Source organism: Pseudorca crassidens, chromosome 8, assembly GCF_039906515.1.
Source record: "Pseudorca crassidens isolate mPseCra1 chromosome 8, mPseCra1.hap1, whole genome shotgun sequence".
Lineage (NCBI taxonomy): Eukaryota > Metazoa > Chordata > Mammalia > Artiodactyla > Delphinidae > Pseudorca > Pseudorca crassidens.
Window position 1 is genome coordinate 14672911 of NC_090303.1, and position 24341 is coordinate 14697251.

Here is a 24341-nt window from a genome sequence, read left to right on the forward strand (position 1 = left end):
ACTATTCAGGATAAAATATCAAAATGTTCTGAAATGGAAGCAAATAAGCAGGAACTGTGAACATTGAAGGTGGAACTGAGAAACATAAACCAGAAAGAGAAGAATTAAGCACAATCTCCTAGATGATTCATCATCATCACCATCAGCAGCAGCAGCAGCATAACAACTACTGAAAAGATAAAAAGAAGGGCCTGACACTACTGGGCATACACCCTGAGAAAACCATAATTCAAACAGAGTCATGTACCCCAATGTTCACTGCAGCTCTATTTACAATAGCCAGGACATGGAAGCAACCTAACTGTCCATCAACAGATGAATGGATAAAGAAGATGTGGCACATATATACAATGGAATATTACTCAGCCATAAAAAGAAACGAAATTGAGCTATTTGTAATGAGGTGGATGGACCTAGAGTCTGTCATACAGAGTGAAGTAAGTCAGAAAGAGAAAGACAAATACCGTATACTAACATACATATATGGAATTTAAGAAAAAAAAATGTCATGAAGAACCTAGGGGTAAGACAGGAATAAAGACACAGACCTACTAGAGAATGGACTTGAGGATATGGGGAGGGGGAAGGGTAAGCTGTGACAGTGAGAGAGTGGCATGGACATATATACACTACCAAATGTAAAATAGATAGCTAGTGGGAAGCAGCCGCGTAGCACAGGGAGATCAGCTCGGTGCTTTGTGACCACCTAGAGGGGTGGGATAGGGAGGGTGGGAGGGAGGGAGACGCAAGAGGGAAGAGATATGGGAACATATGTATATGTATAACTGATTCACTTTGTTATAAAGCAGAAACTAACACACCATTGTAAAACAATTATACTCCAATAAAGATGTAAAAAAAAAAAAAAAAAAAGAAGGGCCTGAGAATGAAGACAATGGGAGTTGAGTCCAAGATGAGGGTCGCTGCCATAGACAAACAGGCAGGGTGGGCTTCCTTGGTGGCACAGTGGTTGAGAATCTGCCTGCCAATGCAGGGGACACGTGTTCGAGCCTTGGTCTGGGAAGATCCCACATGCCGCGGAACAGCTAAGCCCGTGCGCCACAACTACTGAGCCTGCGCTCTAGAGCCTGCGAGCCATAACTGAGCCCACATGCCACAACTACTGAAGCCTGCGTGCCTAGAGCTGGTGCTCCGCAACAAGAGAAGCCACTGCAATGAGAAGCCCACACCGCAACGAAGAATAGCCCCTGCCTGCCGCAACTAGAGAAAGCCCGGACGCAGAAATGAAGACCCAATGCAGCCAAAAATGAAAAAATAAAATAAATAAATTTATTTAAAAAAAAAACAAGGCAAGGCAATAATAACAAAGAACAATTTAGAAAAATCATATTAAGTTGCAACTGAAAAATAAAATAAAAACAAGCAAACAAACCTAAGTTATGCTATAGAAAAGATGTAGGAAAACAGGACAGTGAGATCAGGACAATTATCAAGCTTTGGGTTTAACATATATCTAGTAAAATTCTAAGTTTGTTGGATTGATCCAACAGAACCAGAGCGGATGATCACTGATTCTGATCTTAATAATTAGAAGACGTTATTTTTCAATCAGCCAGATGATAAGGAAAGAAGCATCAGAGCAATGAAGCTAAAATTGATACTTTGATATAAAACAAATTTGGGGATTTGGTTCTCTAATCAAGGAGATTTACATCCATTACATTTTACTTCAAACTTTTTTTTTTAATTTAATTAATTAATTTATTTATGGCTGTGTTGGGTCTTCGCCGCTGCGCATGGGCTCTTTCCAGTTGCGGTGAGCAGGGGCACGGGCCTCTCATGGCAGTGGCCTCCCCTGCTGCGGAGCGCAGGCTCTAAGCACAGGCTCAGTAGTTGTGGCGCACGGGCCCAGCAGCTCCGCGGCATGTGGGATCCTCCTGGGCCAGGGCTCGAACCTGTGTCCCCTGCCCTGGCAGGTGGATTCTTAACCACAGCGCCACCAGGGAAGCCCTAGACTTCAAACTTTAACAAGAATGGCAAACAAGTTTTATCTCACGTGATGAATCCACCTTCATGTGCACCGGGAACAATAGTAATAGTTAATGCTGAATGAGTGCTGACTATGACTATGGCAGGCACCCTTCTTCACATTTTACACAATATTAACTCAATTCTAACATCCCTAAGAAGTAGGTATTATTACTGTCCCCATTTTGCTAATAAGGGAACTGAGGCATAAAGAAGTTAAGTAACCTGCCTGAAGTCACATGGCTAGTAAGTAAAGAAGGCAGAATTTGAATCCCAGCAGAACACTGGGGTATTCCCCTAACCATTGTGCTGGCCCCTCAAGGAAAGATGCCAAGATCAGGTCTGCACACATCAGCCATCTGAATAAGTGTTAGAAAAACCTTGGGCTCTACAGTGATGTAGACCTAGGGTTCAAACTTCAGCTCCTCCCTTTACTAGCTATGTGATCTTTAGACAATCACTCAAGCCCCTTGAGACTCATTTCACCTCTTGTGAAAATGAGGATATAATACTTCATTTACAAGGAAAATTCTGAAGATTTGAGAAGATAATACGAATAAAGTACCCAGGCCTAAGATCTGATGCAGGGCAGGCACTCGGTCAATGGACACTAGTGCCATAACTGAACACTCTGACACGATGGAGAAATGTTAAACACAATATACCAGAAATTATAAAGCAAATTATACTTAGTATAAAAACGAAGTTAAACTCAAATGGCACTTACAGCAAAATTTCAGATTGCCAATGAAATAATGTTTTAAAATATTTTTACTCATATTCAAATCCCTAATTACAACCCAGGTGACAAGATGCCTTCTATAGAGCATACTGTACCTCTTTGATGATTTTCACCCCTTTTGGATCCTTGATATTAACAGCTATACTCTAAAAATTAAAAATATATATATTAAAATAGTATCTTAAAAATTTTTCTTATTGCTCACAGTTCAATAAGAGAGCCATTCATATTACAGATTTCTCCTCTTAAAGTAAATGCATTTTCCTCACGAAGAAACATTTAAATAATTTTTACTGATTTTATTTTCAATTCGGATATGTTAGGATGATAGTAAGGATTATAGTAAAAATTCTTCAAATAATAATACCAAATGTAGGCAATTAGCAATCTCCAAAAGAATAACAAATGTAACAAATCAAGTGATTCCTCACTTTAATAAAATTAGTTCCATTAAAAACCATTATAGGGCTTCCCTGGTGGCGCAGTGCTTGGGAGTCTGCCTGCCGATGCAGGGGACACGGGCTCGTGCCCTGGTCCGGAAAGATCCCACATGCTGCGGAGCGGCTGGGCCCGTGAACCATGGCCGCTGAGCCTGCGCGTCCAGAGCCTGTGCTCCGCAACGGGAGAGGCCACAGCAGTGAGAGGCCCGCGTACCGGAAAAAAAAAAACAAAAAAAAAAACATTATAAATTCTCAAAAAATGTTTTAAGTTAGTAGAGAAGGAAAATTAATAAAAAGCTCTACTGTTTCTACTTGGTAACTGGTGAATGAATAAAATAAAATAAAATTTCACCTTATTGGGAATATTACAAAATATCTACCAAAAGGGGCAGAAATAAACAAGCCACAATGATATCAAAAGTTTTGTTATTACAAGAGAATTACACAGGGCTTCCCTGGTGGTGCAGTGGTTAACAATCTGCCTGCCAAAGCAGGGGACACGGGTTCAAGCCCTGGTCCGGGAAGATCCCACATGCTGTGGAGCAACTAAGCCCCTGAGTCACAACTACTGAGCCCGTGCGCCTAGAGCCCATGCTCCACAACAAGAGAAGCCGCCGCAATGAGAAGCCCGCGCACTGCAACGAAGAGTAGCCCCCGCTCACCGCAACTAGAGAAAGCCCGCGTGCAGCAACGAAGACCCAAGGCAGCCAAAAATAAATTAATTAATTTTTTTTTTTTAAAAAAAGAGAGAATTACACAAAGAAAGCAAAAAGGGGATAATATTCTTACTTTTTTATTTCGGTTAACACTGAGAAAATAAGTACTTTCTGTCCCCACAAAAGGTGGACCCCAAGTTCGTGTATCATCACCAGCTCCTGAAAATAATAGTATGAACTATTTAACCTTGAAACATCATGAGACATTTCAAATCAACAGGCTTACTCATATGTAAGTTCACAGATGCCTAAACAAGATCAGCGGAATTAGCAACCTAAAGTGGTCTTGGGACCTTGTTAGAACTGCCCAAACTCTTTACCTGTTCAGGTAAATCACTAAATCCTCCCATAGCTTCTTTCACTAAAATCCATCCCTGAAAATCAGAATCCAGAAGGGAATATCCTACTGGCAGTCTTTAGATTTAATAAATGGCAAGTCTGAGGGGGAAAAAAATTACTCTCCTACTTCAACAAACAAGTCAGCTCTTTCAGTGTTTTTAGCATTAAATGTGCAAACAAAATGTGGGGTCTACACAATATTTTTGTTAAATATAATTTAAATCAGGATAATGATAAGTAAGTCTTTATGATAAAGTGGTATCTGAGGCTAGGTATAAAACAATGATAAATAAATCTATTTTTTAAATTCTGTAGCAATAAATCAGAAAAAGCAAAATAAGCTACTGAATAGCAAATGTCAGTAATTTAAGATGCTATTTAGAATAAAATTTTAGTAGTCTAGGTCTTGCTTCAAAGTAAAAGTTCAAAAACATCAAAAATAGGGTATTTTATTCTAAACATCTACTTCAAATGATTCTGAAAAGTACTTGTGTTTGATTCAAAGATAACACTATCGAGTTACAGAAAAAGAGTTTTCTTTGCACAAAAAGCAAACAATGTAGATGGAGCTCAGAAAGTGAATCAACAATTAATAGGCACAAATTAGTATCACTTAAATTAAGATTTTTATAAGTTCTGATTAAATATTGATATTAGAAACTAATCACTACCTAAGTATTACTAGCCCTCAATAAGAGAGAATTTGTGAATATGGGTTAAAGTTTAAATTCTAATCTCATTTAAATGATATAATTAATTTATTAGCCCATTAGACTTTACCCACTGAAACTGATAAAAAAAAAACAGTCACAGCCTTTTAGAAAACAAAACAGAAGCTAAAGAATAGACTCCTTTACTAAAAACAAAAAACTAAAAACCTCACAAGAGAAAGCGAGAACACAGGACAGAGGAGAAAAGAAGCATTAGTTCTAACTGGGGATGAACTGATAAACAACACAAAGCAATAAATAGTAAGTATCAAACTGAACAGCATGCTCAAAACGTCAGGGGAAAAAATAAACTACAAGAGTCCACAAAGACAATCTCCTAGTAATAAACCGGTTATAGGCTTCACGGAAAAATGTATGTGTGAATCTGGATCTTCAAGATCAGATAGGACCTCCCAGAGGCTGGAGAGAGTCCAGCCACTTCCATTTTTTTGAAGGTCTCAATACATTAAATTAAAAAAAAAAAAAATTTGTTTTTAAGAGAGCAATGTCAAGATAAGGCTAAAAGTAGAGAGCTTATTTTAAATGTTTACATTCATCTCTTGGGTGGAAATAATGTCAGAAATCTAAACTGGAGGCCTACATGGCTTTCCTGCCCCACCTGGTCCTGGTGCATAACCTGGGTTTAAGAGACGCGGAAGGATAGGATATGTGCTGACGGCCCATGAAATGAAATAAGGGTTAAAGGTCACAAACTGGTAAAACTGGCAATTTGAGAGGCATGTTTTATTTGACCCACACACAACTTAAAGTTTTTAAATATCTGCCATGATTTCAAAATCTAGAGACAGTACATAAAAATTCAGACTGCCTTTCTTATATGATATTTCAACACATTCATCCATTCAGCAAATAGTTATTGGGTGCCTACTATGTCACAAACACTGCTCTCTGCAGAGCAGACACAGCAGTGAACAAAGATCAACATCTCTGCCCAGGTATGCCTGCCTCCTGGTGACAACCCTGGAATAACAGCAGCATCATTGGCTGCCCAGCCCACTTCATTCATTTAGGTTACCTGCCTGGCCCTGCAGGCATAGCGTTTACACCCACCGAAAGACTCTAAAATGAGAAGAAAAAAATATACTTAAGCTTGATACGCTCTTTGATTACTCAAATAAGAATAATCTAAGTCCCAAGTCAGAAAACTACAACGAAATTTAATTTAAGAACTGAGGAAGTGGACACTAAAAGAGACTGAAATGTGAAAATACTGCCAAGGGACTTTTCTTCATATCTGTTGAATAACTATCTCGAAAAAACAAAATATATAATATGAACATTAAAACGTACTGAGCAAAAGGGTTAAAGGAGAGAGACCAATTAGTAAGAAAAAGAGCAATGAACATCTGCTAGGAACAAAGCTTGATGCCTAGTGTATGGCTATGGGACATAATAAAGGCCTAGACTAAGGAAGGGGTCCCCCAGTGTGGAAATGAAAAAGTACAAAGGAAAAACAGGACTAAGCAAACAGGGATTAGTGATTTCTAAAATTAATAAAAATAAAGTCATTCCCTCAGTATTCATGAGGGACTGCTTCCAGCACCCGCTGAGGACACCAAAATTGGCAGATGTTCAAGTCCCGTAATTGGCCCTCCATATCCACCAGTACAGCATCCGCAGATTCAACCAATCGCAGATCATAAAAGTACCCAATCTGTGGCTGGCTAAATCCATAAATGCAGAACCCGTGGATACGAAGGGCAAACTGTACAAATATTTAACCTAGTGATCAAATGAAATAGCAACAGAAATCATATTGGCTATTCTATCTAGAAATGGAAGACCCAATGCTTGAAATTAGAAAGTATGTGGTATTAAAACTGGATAGCAATGTGAAAATTAGAAGTTTTGTGGTACCTGTAACAGAAAAAAAAAAGATGTTCAGCTAGAAAGTAAACATTATTCAGCATGTATCCAGCAATGACCAAAAGTGATAAATATCACTGGCTGGATAAATGAAGCATTATCTCTGGAAAGCAGGATTCACCAGGCTCTTCTATCACCTGGAGCCTGACAAGCACAGGGCCAGATAAATATAAAATATATAACATTCCCCATGCTGATCAGAGAATCTTCTGCTAACTGCTTTGGCCTCTTAAGAAGATCTATGTAGCAGAAAGTTGAATCTTCTAGATCATGCGTTCTACTTTATAGCGTTTAATCACTTATGGTAAATTAATATGTTGATGTAATTATAAACTAGTTTCTTATGGGTCTTATAGATACATGCACACTATTCAAGGCTAGACCATTTTCACTAATTTGGGAATTCTGTTCCAGATCCATAAGCAACAGATCTTGAAGAATAAATAATAATGCTAATTTCTTGCCTTCCCTTTGTCCCCCAGTGAGGGAAGGTGGCCAGGCCCACTCTAACCTCGGTCTCAGCAGCAAGGCTTGTGTGGGGCTCAGAAGGGCCAGGATCAGAGCTGAGTGTCTGGATATTCCTTACTAGCTGTGTGACCGTGGACAAATCCCTTGACCTCTCTGTGTCTCTGTCTTCTTATTTATAATCTAGGAATAATAACAGCTCACAGGCCGTTGTAAAGACTGAATAAATTAATACAGGCAAAGTGCTTAGAATTGTGCCTGGCACTAACCGTTGTTAGCATCATCATTATTTACGTGTTGCACGTCAGTTTCTACCAGAGGCTTCCAGGTGCATGTGAAGGACCTGGCTTAGGCCTTAGCCCTTGGCACGTATAAAGAGTAGAAAGAGATCTAATATTACTATAGGTTCAGAGGAAAATAAAGGAGAAGGGAAAATAATCGCTTCATTTCAATTCTCTCCTCATCCCACATACAGGTACATGGACATTTAAAGAACTATTAAAAATATTTATTAGCTTGTTTCTATGTTTTAAAGAGAGAAGTAGTTTTACCTGGTCTTTCCACTTTTATAACTTCTGCTCCAAGATCTCCTAAATTCATAGTAGCAAAAGGTCCCGCCAGTACTCTACAATGTTAACAATGATAGATAAATTCATTACCATCTTTAAGATTTTTATATTAATTCTTTTCTTAATACTCCATCAACACAGACAAGCTCATATAATGTGAGTAAGAATTAAAATTGTTAAAACTGTTCAAAAAATTGATTTGGCCATATGTATCAAGAGCTTTAAAAAGTATATTCCCTTTGATGCAGTAATTCTACTTTCAGAATTCTATCCTAAGGAAGAAACTGAAAGATTTCCTGAGGCAAAGATTTATGTACAAGGAAGTCTCATTTATAATATAAAAACACTGGAGGATGACTAGGTAATTATGTGACAACTATATACTATAATAAAATATCTTATATTTTTTGTTGAATTTCGAATGACATGAGAAAATACTCAAAATATAACATTATGTTTAAAATGTGGATAAACCTGTAATTTCAATATGGTTCCAATTTTTATTTTCAAAAGTTATATATAAATATGCAGATTGGAAATAAATGTATAAGTATTATACTAATTGTCTCATAGAATGATGAAATTACAGGAAATTTTCTTGGTTTTTCTTTCCAAAATTTCAATGATAAGCTTATAAACACCTTCTTATAATCCAAGAAATAAATGCCTTTTTAAAGAAGGGGGAAAACTCAATCACCAAAACACAGATAAACCAATGCAAACCTTGTTAGATCCAGAATTCTTACACCCTCCAATGGCTTCATATTGTCAGTATCTGGCAAAGACAGAAAATACTTAAGTTGATTACTAATTGTCGGAAGGAATAATGCAGAATTCTTCATATTCTTAGTAATATCTATTACTACCAAATAAATAAATAAATTTTCCTTCACATTTCTGCTTTATATATAACACAGAAACCTTGACCCAGTCCAACTAAATCAATCTGTAAAAATTAAAGCCTCTAATACCAGATTATTCCCGATTTAATAAAGTCCAAAGCTACACTTAAGATAGTTTGTCTAATGAAAAATTTAAAAGTGGGACAAACTAATGAAAAATTTAAAAATGGGGGGAGGGGGTGCATAGGCTGAGCACAGAGGGTTTTTAGGACACTGAAAATACTCTGTATGATACTGTAATGATGGATACATGTCATTACACATTTGTCCAAACCCAGAATTGAGAAACAGAACTTTCCATTACCTGAAAGTTTTCTCCTGCCCTTTGCAAACTACCTCTCCCTCCATCCCCAACCTCAGGCAACCATTGATCTGCTTTCTGTCATTTTAGTTTGCATTTCCTAGAATTTTATACAAATGAAATCATACACTATATACCCTGTCTGGCTTCTTTCATTCAGCATTATGATACTGAGACTCATCCATGTTGTTGCATTTCTATGAGTAGTATCCTACTCTATGGATATACCACATTTGTTTATCCATTCAGCTGCTGATGGACACTGGGTTGGTTCCAGTTTTAGGTTACAGTGGATCAAGCTACTATGAACATTTGTGTACAAGTCCGTGTGTGGACACGTTTTCATTTTTCTTGAGTAAATACCTAGTGGAATGGCTGGGTAATATGGTAAGTTTATGCTTAACTTTCTAAGAAACTGCCAAACAGACTTCCAAAGTGTTTGTACAACAGCGCGCGTTCTAGAAACTCCACATCCTCACAACACTAGGTATTGTTCATCTTTTAAAGGTTAGCCATTCTAATGGGTATATGATGTTTCTCTGTGGTTTTAACTGGCATTTCCCTGTTGACTAATGCTGTTGAAAATCTTTTCATGTAATAATAGGCCATTCATACATCTTCTATTGTGAATTGCCTCACTGCTTTTATTTTTTTTAACTTTTAATCTTATATTGAGGTATAGCTGATTAACAATGTTGTGATAGTTTCAGGTGTACAGCAAAGTGACTGAGTTACACATATACATGTATCTATTCTTTTTCATATTCTTTTCCCATTTAGGTTGTTACACAATATTGAGCAGAGTTCCCTGTGCTATACAGTAGGTCCTTGTTGGTTACCCATTTTAAATATTACAGTGTGTACATGTCAATCCCAAACTCCCTAACTACCCCTTCCCCTGCCTCATTGTTTTTAATACTGAAGCAAAATATTCGAAACAGTGCAAAAATCCACCAACAGGTGAAATGTTAAATAAGCACCTGCACATCCATATAAAAAAATACCATACCAATGTTAAGAAAAATGAGACATTTACATACCCTGACATGTAAAGTTCACCAAGATATATTCCTAAGTTAAAAAATAAATCAAGTTGTAGAATAGAATGTATAATATGATCCTATATTTGTAAAGATACATAATAACATTAATAATACATGTTGGTATTTCTAGGAGCATTCATAAAATTCTACTGGTGGTTAAATCCTGGGGTAAGAATTTATGGAGAACTTTCACTAGCTAAGTTATTTATTTCTGTAATTTTGCTTAATTGTGATTAAGTGTATAATCAGCAAAAAAAAAAGAAAAATGAAAAAGTGAAAACATAAAGAACAAAATGAGAGAGAAAACAAGATATTTTAGAGAAAATAAAACATAGAAAAAGACCTCAAACGTGAGAAGATATTTTGACAACATTAGGAATGAATGGACAAGTAATTCTTTATGTTACATAAGACTCCAAAACTACTGGTCTTATGTACTCATCTCTTTTGGGGCCCTTGTTTTATTTCAAATGATGCAGGAAATATATTTAGCGGTCTCTTCAACCCATAAATCTCACTTCATTATAAATCTATAAAGAGAAGTCTATATTTCTCTACCAATATCAACTCACAACCATAATAAATTTTGTTTAATGACACAAAACTTTTCAAATGAATTAATTTAACATCAGGCAATAGAATTTTACTTTTATTTTCTGAGAAGATAACCAGAAAGGACTTCTAGAGCACATTTAAGTCAAAATCAATTAATGAGTTTTAAACAGTTAAGAGCATAAACCCTGGAGACTGACTGAATTTAATTCTCTGCTTCACTACTTACTACCCTAGTGACCTTGACCAAGGTAACTTCACTTCTCTGAGCTTCAGTTTCCTCATTTGAAACACCTATATCATAGAGTTTGCAAGGATTAAATGAAATGTTATATGTAAAGTGCATAGTACACTTCCTGGAACATGGTAAATGCTCACTAAAAATCAACAATTGTTGTTATCATCATCCTCATCATTGTATTATACAGTCACAATACCTATTAAAGTAGATAATCCAGATCTGAAAACAAGAGAAAAACACATGACTCATGATTATTTCAAAGAACAGAAAATAACATATATGATTCTCAATACTCTATACTTTAAAAAGATATCTATAGCCATATTTTGCCTGTTTGTGAAAGACCAGAATAGGCTGATCACGGGGGGAAAAAAACAGTTGAAAAGAGCATCTATTATAATGTAATTTGTTAAGATATATTGAGCAGCTTGTATATTGCTCTAACTTATTTGGCCTCTAGGATGGAAAGCTATTATGATGATCACAGCTGAGTAACCATGCAAAGCAGTATAATTATAATGAAGTTGCCATCAAATCTATGCTTGCCAGAGCTGCTTCTAGGAACTCCCCTGGTATTTGGCCCTAAGGTTTCCATGACACAAAGAAACTCCAGCAGCACCAGAGTAGATATAATTGACAGATGCCCACACAAGTGGCTCATCTGTATGACAGTAATCATGGCATCCCTCCCCCACTGTACTAGTCAACTACTGAGACATTAAAAAAAAAAAAAAGTCGTCATAAAACAAACTGATCGAATACCACTATGAAATACAACATGTGATATACACCGAAATGATTTCTTAATTTGATATTTTACGGAGAACTTAACTACCAGAACTTAGGAGTGAGACAGTAGATGGATATCTCTTCAAAGCTTTATTTAGAATAGTTAGCAGGATATTTTCTTTCTAGCACAGGTTAAAAGTCTTGAAAGAAGCTCTGTTCCTAATAGTATAATTTGGCAGGTAATTTTAGGAGTTTAGAGTACTTGGAAAATTAGAATCCACTGGAAAACATTCCAGGGAACCTAAAAATTTTGAGTTGTAAAAAGGTACTGTGGAAGTGATGCCAAAGTTACGAGGCAATTACACCATTTAGAGACCACCAGAGAACAAGAGCTAGATGGATAGCAACTTATAATAATTTATAATTCACCTTCCATTGACACTCAGTTTCTTGAGAATTGCCCTTCTCTTGCAAGGACTTGGCTATTACTATGGGATTTGCAATCAAACAGGTTTTTAAACTGTTGGATGCTACTATTTTAATGAAAACTTGAGAAATCTACAGGAAGAACAGTGGAAAAAGACCAGATAAAGGGTTTTTCAATGATAGGTAAAGCATGCTACAACCGAAGCACAAATCAGTGCTAATCCCAAATCCCTCTGCTCTTCTACATTTCCCAGCTTCTCTTGCAATTAGGTTGGGCCCAAATGCCGGGGGCCTGGCCAATGAAACGTAAGCTAATTCCAGCCCTGATCCTTAAAAACATCCCACAAAATCCTCCAGGCTTCTATACTCCTGCCACAGTGACCTTGGAAGCTACAATTTTCAAATGGTGTAGCTATATGTGCAAGAAAGATGTTTTATTGTATTAAGCCACTGAGATTGTAGGCTAATTTGTACCACCACCCCATCTAGCCTATCCTGACCAATGAAGAAACCAAGCATTGGAGGAGGAAAAATGGTAGCCTCTAAGCGATCGTAGAGCATCAAAGCCAACAACTGGAAAGTCCATTTCAGGGGTAGGTTGTTTCACTGTTAGCTGCAGTCTTCAAACTGAGAATATGTGAAGACTTTTGTAAGAAATGAATCATTTTAAAGAAATCAATTTCCAGGTCTTCAACTTTCATATACATTTTTTCCTAAAAATAAGCCTTCTTTCATGATAAGCCTTCTCCCACTGGGCAGAAGGAAAACATATTCCTTACACATTACAGCTCTTACCCTCATCTTAGTTCTTGTAAAATCTACTTGTGATAAAAACTTTTAAATATGAACTTAATATATGCAATGAATTGCCTTTCAAAAGTCATTTAGGAGAAAAACCACTGCTATAGACTGGCACGTGGAAAGGTAGAAAACAGCACCAACTTATAGACTTTATAAATCAATTTATAGTTATAGGATTCACAACCAAAAGTCAGGAAGCCAGAGAAAAAAACTTCAGTGTTCAGGCCTCCTTAAAGGGCCAGCCTGAAGTGAACTACTCAGAGGATAAGACGTGGCTGAGGGCTTCCCCGGTGGCGCAGTGGTTGAGAGTCCGCCTGCCGATGCAGGGGACATGGGTTCATGCCCCGGTCCGGGAAGATCCCACATGCCGTGGAGCGGCTGGGCCCGTGAGCCATGGCCGCTGAGCCTGTGCTCCACAACGGGAGAGGCCCATGTACGCAAAAAAAAAAAAAAAAAAAAAAAAAAGAAGTGGCTGAAGCAGGTACTCACGGAGCAAATGATAGCAATGAATTACCAAATATGAATGCCCACAAACCCAAGAGGCCCCTGGAACTTCTCCGTGTTGGTGTGGTGGCTCTCCTCCCCGAGAAGACTGAGCAAAGGCAAGACCTTTGTGCCAACTAGGGAAAGGCATCCCTTCCAGGGGACAACCAGCAAAACGCCATCACAGGTACTTGAGGGAAATGATAATTATCACGGCAAAGAAGAAAATGTGTGCACGCGACGCGTGGGAGGGTGGAGGTGGGGCACAGCGTGACTGTGAATGTGATGAGCCTCTTTTGACACAAAAAAGGTAGAGAACCTGATTTTACAGACCCACCGCAGATAAACGGAGGAGGAACAGAAAGGAAAGGAAGGGACAGCCTGGAAGAAGTGTGTGGACGGATACATATGTGAGAAAAAATGTCTTATGATTTGATTTGTTTTCGGGACTTCCCTGATGGTCCAGTGATTTAAGAGTCCGCGCTTCCACCGCATGGGGCACAGGTTCGATCCCCAGTGGGGGAACTAAGATCCCGCATGCCGCATGGCAGGGCCAAAACCAATAAAGAAACAAGCCCATGATTTGTTTTCAACAGCTTCCAATGGGTAATTCTGACGAGCAGGAGATGTCTAGAGGGAATTTAGGATGCTTTTTGTGAAGGGCTACAGAACCCTCCCAGGAACTTCTCTTTAAGGAGTAAAGATAAAAATTATTCTCTAAGGCTTTTAGAGTTTTGGGGGATGGAGAAAGGAGAATGAAAAGCATGCTTCCAAGGACAGAGGAAGGTCTTAAGGTGACCTAGCCATGTTCATGTTATAAATTCTTTCAAACTTTTCACACATTTCATCAAACTGTCCACCAGAAAGGCAGTATTAACATATACTGGCACCAGCAGTATATGAAAACAGTGTTCTCCACCATCTTCCGTAACCCCGCATATGATCACTTGGTTTGGGGAGCATACTGTTTACTTGTTTGTTGTAAATTTAACAGTTAAAAATTTGCATGCTACCACCATTTTAATTTGCATTTATTTAATGACCTCTAAATTACACTGTTTTTAACACTTGCTCTTTTTCTTCTCAAACATAATCTATTCTTCTCGTTGGCCCGTATTTCTACAGGCGTGTTTATCTTTTTTCTTATTGATTTGTATGGATTCTTCGTGTAGTAAGAATATTAACCTTTTATGAGTCATAATTAGTAAAAGTAATTTTTCTTTATCTGCTGTTTGGTTTTTTGGATGGTTTTGGAATTTCACTTTCGAAAAATCATTTCTTTCACTTTCTGCCTTTGCTATTGTTTCAGAGTTCCTTCAGACTACCCACACCTTCAGTGAGTTGCTAAAAGGACTCAGCACATAGTTGTATTCATGGCTAAAGGTTTATTACAGCAAAATGATATATGACCCAATCAGTCAGTGAAAAAGATGGGCAGAGTCTGGAAACATCCATGCACAGGCTTCTTATGTTCTCTCCCTCCCATGAGGGGCCACGCCAAGCTTCTTTCGTTGCTTCTTTCTCCAGCAACAAAAAAATTCAGTAACATGTGCAATGTTTCTGCTCAGGGAAGTCTATTACGGACCCAGAACCCAAAGGCTTTATTGAGGGCTTTTCACATAGGCACTCTCTGCTCAGCATGCACCAAAATTCTGGACTCCCAGAAGAACAGCAGGTGCTCACCATAAATCCATAAATCACACTGATTGTACAAATCATCTAGGCACCCTTATTAACTAGGAAGCAGTTCGAGTGCCAAGTTCCCAGATGCCAAACAAGGGCCACACTTGTAAGAAGGTCTTTCTAAAGATAGCAGCCTGAGGCCTGCTATGTCAACTCTTTTCTGTATAGGTATCATGTCTTTCCAACCCCACATTATATACTCATGTATAGTTGGTTTTCCCTTTTAAAAAGCTTTTATTTTCCAATTTAAAGTATGTGAGGTTTATTTTTTTCTATTTATATATTAAGTATTTGCTTCTTAGATAAGAGACTAATATTTTTTCTTGCCTTCTATTTTCCTAAACATTTCAGGTTTTCTACAAAAGGTACGCATTGTTTTTACAATTGGAAAAATACAAAGATACCAGTTCTGGTGACATTAAAATTTTACTTACTCCTTTTAAAACAAACATTTGTGTCTGGAAAAGAATAATCATACTCTTACATTTTTCTTCATGTCAAAGTATTCTGTCAACAATTTTATTATTTTCAATGAAAACTTTTATAAGTGTGAGTTAATGCATTAACACTTGCATTACACATGGGTGAAGAATATTAGTCTAAAAGAAATAAACATGTATAATACTTTTCACCTGTGCTTGACTACTGTGGATGGTGGATACATGCTTAGAATTGAAAAGAAGATCATTAACAGTAGTTTGGCTCTCAGAGGCAAAAACAAGTTACTTCTAATACCTGCTTTATCAGTGAGAACATTACATAAGTGATAGTTAAGTGGTCTACTGCATTCAAGGCAGGTCTCACCTTATCAGTAACTGAGCTAATCAATCCCAGAGAGGCCTTTACTTTTCTACGACTGACGGTCTTCAACATGGAACAGCTGACAACAGAACCTATATAAGGAAAACTGAGGTAAACTGAAAGGCTTCAGGAAATATTAAGATAAAGCTTATGCTCTAAGTATACATACAGTAGGCCCTCTGTATCTGTGGGTTCCCCAACTGCACACTCAACCAGCAGTGTACCGAAAATATTTGGGAGAAAAAAATGCCAAGAAATTCCAAAAAGCACGATTTGAATATGCTGCACCTCCCACAAATATTTACATAGCAGTTGCACCATATTGTCAACTATTTACATATCATTTATATTGTATCAGATATTGTAAGTAATATGGATTTGATTTTAGGTATACACAGGTTGTGTAGTTATATGCAAATACTAAACCATTTTATATAGTAAGGGACTTGAGCACCCTCAGTTTTTGGTATCCAAAGGGGGTTCCTGGAACCAATCCCCTGCAGATACCGAGGGATGACTGTACAAACATTTCTAGGGCTCCCTTCAGCAGCACATATACTAAAATCAGAACAAAAATTTCTATACATAGAAACTATTAAATACATTCTTCTGTCCTAAGAAGTGCTTTCATCATCAAAAATACATTTTTGGGGGGACTTCCCTGGTGGTTCAGTGGTTAAGACTCTGTGTTTCCAACACAGGGGGGTGCAGGTTCGATCCCTGGTCAGGGAACTAAGATTCTATAGGCCGTGCGGCATGGGGAAAAAAAAAAAAAAAATATATATATATATATATATATATATAAACTTTTTAATATCTATATGTATTCAAAAACATGAGGTTTTTGAAGCAGAGATCAGAGTTATTATTACTTACATCAAGAAATGCACCATTTTTCCCACACCTAATATGCCACAGGCGTCATAATGAGAGCTGGTGGACTAGGCGTGCACATATAAGGATTGAACCACAGGACAGGTCCCCAAAATTATAAATCTATTAGTTTGTATGGGATAGCTGCCCAGCAGCCACCTTCCCCCAAGAAAAGCAGAGAAAGCTTATCTCCCTAATGTAAGCAAATTCTCCTTCGGAAGAAAAGGGGATGATCCCTGGGTTCTAACCCTTTGGAATATAAATAAATGTCTCCAGGGGGAAAGATAAACTTCCCTGGGTTTACAATCTCAATCTTGGGAATGTCTCCAAGGCTCTGAGTTTTATACCCCTTTGAAATATAAACATAAACTTCCTGAGAGTTCTCTAACAATCATTTCAGTCATCCTTTAACTTCCAAGGCTTGCCCTTTAACCCAGGCTCTAGTTTCCTTGGCTTAGAAAGCCCTGACCATGCAGAAACATGAAAATATTTACTCCTTGGAAATAAGCAGTAAAACTAACCAAAGTATTTACTTTTGCAGCACTCATTAATACGTGACAGCTACCTAAAATATTGGCTTTCAAACCCTTTCTGGAGAGCCCTAGGAACTCCTTAGCAGTGCCCCAGAAGTGTCTTTTCAGGGAGGTAGTTAAAGTAGGGGACAGAGGGACCAGCTACAAGACCCCAATTCCTGCTTCAAACACAAAGCCATCTGCTCTCATAAAGGCTCTACAAAAAAAAAAAAAAAAATTGTTTAATCTACTGAAAAAAGACACACCAAAAAATCTTAGGTAACCCGAATAAAGATCCTCAGTCTTATAGAAATAGACAAGGCCCCATTTTCACTTACACTTAAATTTCCTTAGTGGTACTCTTATACAAGTAAAACTTATAAAACATGCACCACCACAAAGTTAACCAATTAATCTGGGGACTCCCCATATAACTCATGGGTCCTGAGAAAGTTCCTTGACGTTTTGCCTGTTGATGTCCTCTGTGTACAATGCCACTTGAAGACAGCATCTAGCCACTAACAGTGTCTTCAATAAAGGCACCATCCTACTGAGAATCCTGTTTTCTAATGCTGGTCCTCCCTAAAGAGTGCTGCAATTCTCTTTTTGTGGGAACAATAGCTGTGTTACTCACAAAAGTGCTCTTATCTCTCCACAGGACTCAGACTTAGTTCATGGGGCAGCTACCAAACTCTCATATACATCATCCCAATTCACTTTTCTATTTCCAGGTAATGCAACATAAAACTTCCTTCATCTCTCTTCCCCTGAACTCACCACCATATAAATAACCAACACAAGTATGTATCTGGGAACCTCAGACCCACCCGTTCAGGCAGCCAGACTGCAATTCCCAGGTTAATATCCGGAAGATTCTAGCTACATTCACAAAAGTTCAATACTAAGGTTATATCTACTAATCTCTAAATATCTAAAATAATATGCTACGCAGTACCCACTATCAGAATTTTACATGCTTACTTATCTATTGCATTTTTCAAAGGACGGACTGAGTGTCAATTCATATTTCTTTACCTAGGAAAAAAGACAACTGCCTGGGATTCAAGAAGCCTGAGTTCTGGTCCCACATCCATTTGCTATGTGAATTCAAGCAAGTCACTTCACTTTCCTTGGACAATTTCTCATCTGTGAAAAGGCAAGTTGCCTATTCTCAGAAGTGATCCAAGTGGAATCTGGAGTTTTCATATAATTAAGAATGTACTCTCCCTCAATCCTCATATATACCTGAAAACATGATGACAGGCACACTGTCATGTGCAATCTACCTGTCAAAATCTACCTCCCCCGTTTCTAATGCAAGTTCATATGTGTAGAAGATAGCAGTGTATCACTATAGGAAAGAGCATTCCAGAAGTGTAAGGCAAGTAAAATGACAACTTACAGTACTTCACTCAATTCTGCAAAACCTTTGCCAGTTATTTAAAAATTAACAAAGGTAATTTTGATCCCTGCCACCCTCATTTTTCTGCTCCCTCCCCCCAAAATGTAGATTAGTTGATGATATTAAGGGGGGTATTATAGGTGAGAATCACTGACCAATATGATGTGACCCACTCATTCATTCAATAAATATCTGACAGCTCAATTACCAGGCATTAAGCTAAGCACCAAAGACAATGTCCAGAAAGGTGCTTAGCTTTGGCCAGGACAAAAGTATATAATAAAGTGAATAATCTGGGATCCCCGGGCCTTAACTGCATCACAAAGCCTTGATGGCATTATCCTGCCTTGATTGATTCTACAACTTGTATCTAAAGGAAAAGCTTGATGAACTGAATTCCCTCAGAACAAACCACCACAGGAAAGTGTGTATCTCCATTCATCAAGGACAGAAGCTGAGAAAACATCCCATTCTTCGGCTTTGCCACGTCACAGAACGTGTCAAATGGACAGTGAGGAGTGGCACCTGCAAGAAGGTTCACAGGCTGAAAAGCACAGGTCCAGGCTACCCATTAGGCTATGATTAAATGAGTCCGAAAATTCTTTAAGATTCTGTTTCCTACAAGATGATTTCAAGACTCACAGTGGACTATCATTCCCAGATTCGGAGGGTGTAAAGAAAGTTCTAGAAAACTGCAGTAAATCTAAATTTCATCTTCCAAATAAAATTCTGAGACAGGTATTCGGTACAAAGGTGGGTTTATACATTAGGGGTCATTCTTGAATGACCACACTTTTCTTTTTAACCAAAAGTCTGTGAAACGATCATTATTTTAACAGCTTTAGCCAAATGTTGCTAATTTTGGAAATCAGGCTGTCTGCTTCCTAACCAACTCGCTTACCCGCTTGCATTTAACAAGAACAAGGAAGGGAGTAAAGTCCGGCCTTTGCGAGCACAGCCTCGCCCCCGAGTTATTTAAGGTGCAGCCGCATAGCACAGGGAGATCAGCTCGGTGCTTTGTGACCGCCTGGAGGGGTGGGATAGGGAGGGGGGAGGGGGGGAGACGCAAGAGGGAAGATATATGGGAACATATGTATATGTATAGCTGATTCACTTTGTTATAAAGCAGAGACTAACACCATTGTAAAGCAATTATACTCCAATAAAGATGTAAAACATAATAATAATAATAAATAAAGTGCAGTCTGAAACCCTTCCTGAAATGTGGCTGGGGGTGCATTTTTCAAGGTATTTAAACTTGGGGGACGAGTGGAGAGGAGTAAGGGAGAGAGGCGAGTTCGCCCAGTAGGACCACGCAGGGGCCGGACCCAGGCCTGGACGCCGGGCAGGGTGACCACGGGGCGACCGCGGAGCCAGGGCAAGGGGAGACGCGAAAGGCCAAAGGGCGGGCGCCGGGGGCAGCGGATACTTCTGGAAAGCGCAGCGCTCTCCTCAGGATGCCGCTGGAGTGGGGAGGCTGGGGCTGGGGTCCCTTTCGCCGCCCGGACCGAGTCTCGGAGGATACCTGACTGCGGGCGGCCGGTCCACAGCCCCCACCCGCCGCCCCGGCGGGAGAGAAGGCCGGTTCTCCGCAGAGCCGCGACCCTCGCCAGCGTCGCCAGCGTCGCCAGCATCGCGAACCCCTCTGAAATCCTCCTTCCCTGCGTGAGTGGAGAACGAAGTGCGCGCGCGACCCGCAGCCACTGGGGGCGCCCGCGGACACCTCGGTCCTCGCCCCCCGCCAGGTGGGAGGGGCCCGGCCCTGCCGAGCTCTCCGGGCCCCCCTCCATCCGTTCGGCAGGCGTCTAGTACGTCAGTCAGTGGCAACCAAAGCCCGCCAGACTGCAAAGGCCATTGCTGGGGCCCGGGATTAGCCCTTTCCTTTATCCTTTTTCTTCCTCTTTCCTTCACTTAAATCAGCTGAATCTGTACCCAATTCGATAACCTACTTATCCCGCCGCCCCAGAGGAACCTTTGTGAGGCCGGAACCAATGTGGTCTATGGTGCTGGCGGGCGGAGGACTGTTTTGGTGAAGGACCACGAAGTGTCTGTGAACGGTTGGTCTCGACAGTTCCGGCGGGAGAACGTGCCATTGAAGTCCTCGTTTTCGTCTTCTGAGATGCACCGACAGAATTTCCGACCCCCGACTCCTCCTTGCCCCAGCCCGGGTGTAGGAGGTTGGGGAAGCGGGAGCAGCTTCCGGGGTACCCCGGGCGGAGGCGGAGCGCGGCCGCCATCCCCGCGGGACGGGTACGGGAGTCCACACCACACGCCGCCGTACGGGCCCAGGTCTAGGCCCTACGGGAGCAGCCACTCTCCGCGACACGGCGGCAGCTTCCCTGGGGGCCGGTTCGGGTCTCCGTCCCCTGGCGGCTACCCTGGCAACTACTCCAAGTCCCCCGCGGGGTCCCAGCAGCAATTCGGCTACTCCCCAGGGCAGCAGCAGACCCACCCCCAGGTAATAATAGCCAGCGTTTGCCGAGCTCTTACTGTATGGCAGGCATGGTACTGATAATCCCTTTGCGTGGATTATTTTGAATCCTCTATGAAGTGAGATACTATCGTTAGCCCCATGTCGCAGATGAATAAACTGAGGCTCAGAGAAGTTAAGTATAACTTTCTTTAGAATGCTGTAAAAAGTTGCAGAGCTGTACTTTGTTTCTATAGTCCTCCTACTTTTAGCCAGTACACTGCCGCTCAAACACAGATATCCCTAATTCCCTCTCCTTCGTCAGGGGCCTAGCCAGTTCGTTGCAGTAAATTATTCTGAGTCCCCGGTCTTCAAGGAGGAAAAAAAGCTAATGAATCCCCAGCATAGGGCTCAGCTCTAGGGTTACAGGCTAGTGCCATCTTCCTACTGATGGCACCTTTTCCCTTTTTTTTTCTTCTTTTTTTTTTTTTTTTCTCCTTTTGGCTTTCGTTTTTCAACTACATTGGCTTCTGCTCTAAGGCTTCTTTCTGGTATATCTAGGATTCTGTGGTTTACATCTTAAATATGCTTGGTAGTTTTCCAACTTATGCTAAACCAAACCCATCCCTTTGAGTGTGGAGCTAATGAGATGGGAGGGTTCTAGAAATTTTGAAGCTGTAGGGTTAAAAAAGTTTAATTTGCTTCCAGAAGCAATAGGGAAATACTGAGGGAAGACTACAGTACAAGTAATTTCTTACTTCATCACCAGTTTATAGTTTGGGAAAGTTATTACATTAGAAACCCAAAAGGATTTGAAGTGACAGTGGGCATAAAACTATCAATAAATTAGTATATCAAATAGGTTTAAATACTTTTTTAAAACACTAGATTAAAGGAAGCATGGACTTTGCAAGTGAACATATTTGGGTTCAAGACACAACTTTTAACTAGCAGTGTGATCCCCTCTAGCCTCTAAAGAAAAAGTACCAGTTACCTCTACTAAATGTCTTTTTAACTGATGATTTTTTTTCTAAAGGGTTCTCCAAGGACATCTACACCATTTGGATCAGGGCGTGGTAGAGAAAAGAGAATGTCTAATGAGTTGGAAAGTTATTTCAAGCCTTCAATGCTTGAAGACCCTTGGGCTGGCCTAGAACCAGTATCTGTAGTGGATATAAGCCAACAATACAGCAATACTCAAACATTCACAGGCAAAAAAGGAAGATACTTTTGTTAACATTTCTGAAATTCAACTGGAAGCTTCATTTGTCAGGAACATCTTGGACAAAACTTTTGCTTGTAATTAAGTTGAACCCTAACGTGGTGACTTTGAATAATTAGTTGTGTCTTCCTTCATCATATCAAGTATTTTTGGTGTTAGAGAAGACATATGGTAGGATAATTTGCAATATTTAGCTCTCTGGAAGTGCCTACCAATTTTAGAAGATTGACAGTTTCCAAATACTTAACATTCTTGGTTATATAATGGACATTTGTCTTTTAATGTTTTTCCAATGTTTCAAAATAAAACGTTTTGTCTTTCTAGCTATATTGTGCTTTGTCATATGCCAAAGAATTATTAAAATAATGCTTTGTAATCACATAGTTAGAATTCGTAAGTATATATTTTGCATACTACTTTTGAAAATGAAATAGACTGTCCTTTGTCCTGTAGACAGTTCTTTATTTGTTCATAGGGAAAGGGGGTAAAGGAAAAGAATAAAGGAGATTTCTATTCATATTATAACCATTGTTCTGCATGCATATTTTATGTAATGCTTTTGTAAAAATGCATTGAAACTTGATTGAAAGTTACAGAAACCCGCTTAAGCTTAAATTAAAATATTCATACCCTTTATACTTATTTAACTGCAGAGGACAAGGATAGACCTACTTCTTGCATAGCTATATTAAAGAATTCTGCATCTGAATTTCTCTACTCCACATCTCTCAGTATTGTGGAGTCATTTTCTCTTGAGGCCCAAGAAGATGGCTACCAGCAGTCTTAAGTCACTTCCATTGTGAAGAGAACATTTCCCAGCTCTGTCAATCTCAGTGAAGACAGATTGGCCATGCTTAGGTCAAATTTTAGAGTCTTAAGCCAATAACTATGATCAAGGCAGTGTGGCATGATTAGCTTGGACATGGATTCACCCCTACAATGAGGCAGGGTCCCATGGTCTTCAGCCCCACCAGGCCTCCCTGGACTAAAGAAAGGCTTTCCAAAGGAAGGAATGCTACGTACCTATACCTACAGTAATGGGGAGAAAAATGAAAATGTTGGGGATTTTCATTTTCCCCAACTATTTAAACAAAATCAAGTCTTATAACATTCAGGCTTTTTAAATATTTTAGGGTCACAATATATGATGAAAGTATAGCTAAAATTTTATTTAAACATTCCCAGAAAGAAAGCTTTAAAAGTGAAAAGGTTACACCACCTATTTGAGCCATAACCACTTCTATTTGTATGTTAGGTCTTTTCACAGAGGCAAAACAAAATGAGAAGGGAAGGATTTTAGATTAATAAAAGCTCCATGACACCCAGGACTACTACTACCAGTTACTAGCTTGGTGAATTATTTAACTTCTCTGTGCCTCAATTTTCTTATATGTAAAATGAAAAACTTAACAGTACCCATGTCATAGAGGTGTTGTGTTTGAGGATTAAATGGGTTTACATGTGTGAAAACTCTTAGGCCAGAGCCTGGCACATAGTAAGCCCTCTAAATGGTAGCTGTTACTTTCTCACCCCTATATCCTCAGCTCTTAGAATGATGCCTGGAAAATAGTAGGTGCTTAATAAATATTTGGTGAGTGGATGCAGACATTCTGATTATAACTACTATATTGCTCTGCCTTTATCTCCTATATATAAAGAGAATAGTATTTTTCCCCCAATGTTCTAAAGGGAATGTCCTTATTTTCTAACGTCTTTCTAGATGATTTGAGGTCATGACGTATGATGAAAATTAAAGCAAGTACAATACTTTTGCATACCTTTTATTGAACTTAATAGGTAAGAAATATTATCTCTAGGAAGTGACATTTAGAAATAATCATTAAGCCATTGCTTGGAGATCACTGGATTATTGGCAAAAATAAAGGAAGTCAAGAAAGGTTTTATGCTAATGTATTCGTATCATATTTGGAAAACATTCAAATTATAATTGTTCTAATGGCTTATGTGCATTTTGTTTTACTACTTTATAAGTGTAATGTTAACTAAATGTAAAATTTCTCTTCTGCCAAGTTACCAACATCTTCCAGAGGTCTGACCTTTCTGATTTTAAGAGAAACATTTTTGTTCTCAGGAAAGATACAT

General features: G+C 39.1%; 2 protein-coding genes across 8 annotated transcripts in view; one reads left to right on the plus strand and one right to left on the minus strand.

Moving 5' to 3' along the window:
* The window catches only part of SUGCT (succinyl-CoA:glutarate-CoA transferase), a 681818-nt gene extending 661407 nt beyond the window's left edge, over window positions 1-20411 (minus strand). For all 7 annotated transcript variants that reach the window (XM_067745863.1, XM_067745864.1, XM_067745862.1 and 4 more), the window contains exons 1-5: window positions 20132-20411; window positions 8581-8632; window positions 7840-7913; window positions 3961-4046; window positions 2827-2877 (exon numbers count right to left, since the gene is read on the minus strand). In XM_067745863.1, the coding sequence (XP_067601964.1) occupies window positions 2827-2877; window positions 3961-4046; window positions 7840-7913; window positions 8581-8632; window positions 20132-20396 (528 nt within the window). In that variant the 5' untranslated portion in view covers window positions 20397-20411. The remainder of the gene's footprint in view (window positions 1-2826; window positions 2878-3960; window positions 4047-7839; window positions 7914-8580; window positions 8633-20131) is intronic.
* On the plus strand, window positions 20383-24138 carry MPLKIP (M-phase specific PLK1 interacting protein). Its single transcript, XM_067745866.1, has 2 exons — window positions 20383-21064; window positions 22053-24138. The coding sequence occupies exons 1-2, from the start codon at window positions 20726-20728 to the stop codon at window positions 22251-22253; spliced, it is 540 nt and encodes a 179-aa protein (XP_067601967.1). The 5' UTR covers window positions 20383-20725; the 3' UTR covers window positions 22254-24138.
* The last annotated feature ends 203 nt before the right edge of the window (window positions 24139-24341 follow it).